The sequence below is a fragment of the Taudactylus pleione genome, unplaced genomic scaffold (genome assembly GCF_031769625.1).
Source record: "Taudactylus pleione unplaced genomic scaffold, aTauple2 ptg000102l, whole genome shotgun sequence".
NCBI classification, from domain to species: Eukaryota; Metazoa; Chordata; class Amphibia; order Anura; family Myobatrachidae; genus Taudactylus; species Taudactylus pleione.
The window spans coordinates 2,457,513-2,461,386 of NW_028284504.1; the positions used below are offsets into that span (position 1 = coordinate 2,457,513).

The following is a 3,874-nucleotide window of genomic DNA, read 5'->3' on the forward strand; positions in this document are numbered from 1 at the left end:
TCAGCCCAGCCAGCGGTATCGGAGAATGAAAAAGTTTAGGGACCTCTACCAGGTGTGGTCTTCATAAGAAGGGGTGCAGTCTGTGTGATGTAAAGTGTGGACAAGTCAGAATCTGCACTTATCCATGTCTGCTTAGCTTACCTGCCAAGCCACGTCCCCCGTAAAATCACTTTTTATATAATCAAATGTTCAGTTTATTGTGAATGCACTCACCCTTCTGGTTAGTAGCAGGAAACCAAACGATGTAACCGGGGTGAGGGCCACCCTTGATGGTAGATCACTGTGCAAGTTGATGTAGTTGGTAGACCGCAGACTGCAAAAGGGACTTCCAGTGTTATAAGGAATGTCAATCCAAAGTGGCCAGCACACAAGGGGAGAGAATTACAGTGGAGGGGGGGTCCAGCAGAGAAGGTGAGTCACCTGGGGGCCCACACGCTGCAGAGCAGGGCAGAGGAGCTGATCGGGCAGGAGGGAGATAGCACAGCAGGGAGAAGGTGACCAGGAGATGCTGTGAGCAGACTAGCGTGGTCTGAAATGTAGGCCAGTCTCCAGGGCCGTTTTCAAGATGGCGGCCACCCGCGATTCGCGGCTCTGGCCGCAGTTACTTATAAAACACCCCTCCACATATCCCCACACCGCTAGGGGAGTCCAGGGAGAGGACCGGGAGGTAGCGTACGGCAATCAGTACTGGCCACGGCACCGCCGACCTGCGGGACTCCAAAATTGAGCCCCCAGCTTCTGGAGGAGGAGTAGGCCGCGATGCTGCTGGAGCCGGAGATCACTCCCGGAGCTCAGGTAGGAGTACAGCGGGTGGCAGGAGGTCAGGAGGGATGAAGGGATCCGCTGGGACAGCCGGGGCAACAGTAATGTGGTAGTTTTAAGTGGTTTCTGGGGAGCTCCGAAAAAACACAGCCTCTCCACTTGCTAGTCAGGCCACGCCCCCGTACATGATCTTTTAATCACACTACTCTCTAAATTGTAGACCTTTCCTTGGATGCCTGTTTTGTACTTGCTGCATGGAGACATGGTCATGATCTCTGGTCTCCGATCAGAAATAATTTTTTTCAAACTTGCTGAACAGCATCTGATCCACAAGAAGCTGTAGTATCCCAGGTAACACAATAGCTTGGGTTAAGGTAGGCAAGTTAAGCCAAGTCTCCTTTGTTTTCCTCTCATCACAGCGATCACATACCATCCAATCCCAAAAAGTAGTGAAGGACTTACAGTCTTTTACTTTAAGATCTTTTTGTGGGTGATCATTCTGATCATTAGATGCTACATATGCTTTTTGGGATTTCTGAAGTTAGCATTCTATTCATAAAAATGCTGCTTCTTCCACCTGCCACATATGTAGGGGTCTATTTACTAAACTTTGTTAGGAGATAAAGTGAACGGTGATAAGGTACCAGCCAAACAGCTACTAACTGCCATGTCACAGGCTGTGTTTGAAAAATGGCAGTTGGGAGCTGATTGGCTGGTACCTTATAACCGTTAACTTTATCTCCTAACACAGCTTAGTAAATAGACCCCGTAGTGTCCTGAATCAATTAAGCTGAACTATCAGATACTGAACCCCTGCAGGACATCATAGTTACTATGAATGTTATCACTTTGAACGTGGGTTGCACCGCTGATGTCTGGGAGCACCTGAGTGAGTTCAACACCCAAGGAATTTTGCTAGTATCACACCACAGACTTAATCTCATCTGACTGGCAAGGAAGCTCCAAGATCGTGTGTGAAAGGCATGCAGCTGTATCAAACACCAAGAATGGCCAGTGAACCATCCTAAAAGCTACATGCTGGGGGAACGGAAAACAGGAAAACAGGTGAGGGCTTCTGGGAAGCATCACCAATGAGAATAGAAATGTGTTCAGAATGGAACACAAAGCCCTGAAAGAATGGAGCATAAAATTAGGTCTCCTCTTGCCTCTGGTACTAGAATGCAACAAGCTATTGTTAGTAAGGAAAAGATTCAGGCAGACTTATCCATAACGAGATAAACTACATGTTATCAGTCAAATTTAATGATATTGGACCATAATATAAAGCATCCATTTGCTACATTGGAATGCTTGAGATGGGATGTAGTTTCAAGATTAGGAACTGGGGGGGAGGTTAGGTATAGGCTGCGGGGAGGGAGGGTTAGGTTTAGGCAGCAGGGAGGGAGGGTTAGGTTTAGGGGTAGGGTAAGGATACTTACCAACAGGTGTTGGTATCCTAGTCGTGTCAGGATTCTGACTGCCAGGATCCAGTACCCAACCCATTGCGATAAATGGGATTCTTTTGTAGATAGAGCAAAGTAAATGCACTAACTGAAATACCAGTCCTAGGACTACTTTTTAGAATTATTCTTTTGTTCCTTTTCTTAAAAACAAAATCAAGAAAACATAACCTCCCATATGCTCGAAATATACACTGCTAGTAACAAATATATATATGCTTGCTGCATGCAAGTGTTACAATAACCTGCAGAGCTAATATGTACGTATAAATCCATCTAATCAGGAATAACCATGACAATTTGGAAGAGATACTGTAGGACCAGCCAAGCTTGGTAAAAAGGTCACAAATGTGATCAATTGCAGAGCTGCAACAAGTGCTCTGAGCACCCTGTGCTGGCACCGCCCTTTTGAAAATGACATCATGATGTCTCACAATGGGGAGCAGGGCTGCCAGCACCCGGAACTGCAGGAGTGCCTAGAGAGTCTTGAAGACTCTCCGGGCAGCTGTAATTACGGCAGGGTGTCTGCCTGTAGCGTCCAAAGGATGCTGCATGTGGCACTGCCGCAGCAGTCCAGGTGTCCAGCCCACAGAGTCCTGCGCTCTTTGTGGCCGTAATGGTCACACACCACTAGTTAAGGCCCTGATCATTTGAATTTGTGCACCACTTTTTTTTTCTTTTGCACTGGTTTACTATACACAAACTATTGTATATTAATACAATTTTAATAGCAAAGGCTGAAAATTACAAATAGTATACACCAATGATTGTACTATGCCTTTACCATGGCATTAGTGACACATATATTAATAAAAGTTAATGAATATTAATAAAAGTATATTCTTTCTGTTATCCTATTCTGCTATCTGTGAGTTCACGGAATTCAACACTGAAAGTAAAGTATAATATTCAACTGGACTTGTGCTTCAAACTTACTCGAGTACAGTATTCTTGAATTAAGGGGTAAATTAACAGGAAGTCCTGCTTAGTCTGATGGGACTTTCTAAAGATTCCCATGGAGAAGGTCTAACCTTTAACCCGAAGTCTTGTGTCTCAGCAGCATTGCAGATGTTATCATGACACTTTGTGCAGCCTGCAATTACTGCATCTGGTAATACTACCCTACTGATAGACAACAAAAGACTGAAGGTGCCTACACACATAGCGATGTGCTCATGTTCCCACAATGTGTACGATTTACCCCTGAACTCTCCCTGGAAGCTCCCTGGCAGTCGTGGGCACGATTTGGTCTGAAAAGCTGCCAATGTGACACACAATCTATCGTGCCTCCTAAACTATCCAGTGCATCGTGACTTAAATTTGCAGATCTGTCCTACAGCAAGGCAGATCTGAAGATGCGATGCGCGACCTGCGGGGACGCGCATCGTGATCGTTAGTGGGGACTCATGATTTACTCACGATTTGGGCATATTTTACACAATCTGTCATTCCGATGCTTCGGAATCGGCCAGATCGTGTAAAATATCGCTATGTGTGTAGGCACCTTTAAATTCAAAATATTTCATCCTTAATAATTAACACTGTTTGTACATTGAAAATATGGAGACCATGATAATATAATATAAGCCACACGTACTGCACAGACATTAATTCAAACTCCCTTGTACATCAAGGGAAACAGTCGCCTGGAA

The 3,874-nt window shown here is 45.1% G+C and overlaps 1 protein-coding gene across 1 annotated transcript; it reads right to left on the reverse strand.

Annotated features, from left to right (window-relative positions):
- Positions 1-1,131: 1,131 nt before the first annotated feature.
- Positions 1,132-3,239, reverse strand: FAM187A (family with sequence similarity 187 member A). The gene is given in 4 exon segments (XM_088470716.1): positions 1,132-1,174; positions 1,176-1,284; positions 1,569-1,800; positions 3,159-3,239. Coding segments are annotated over 4 exon segments (465 nt in total).
- Positions 3,240-3,874: the final 635 nt, after the last annotated feature.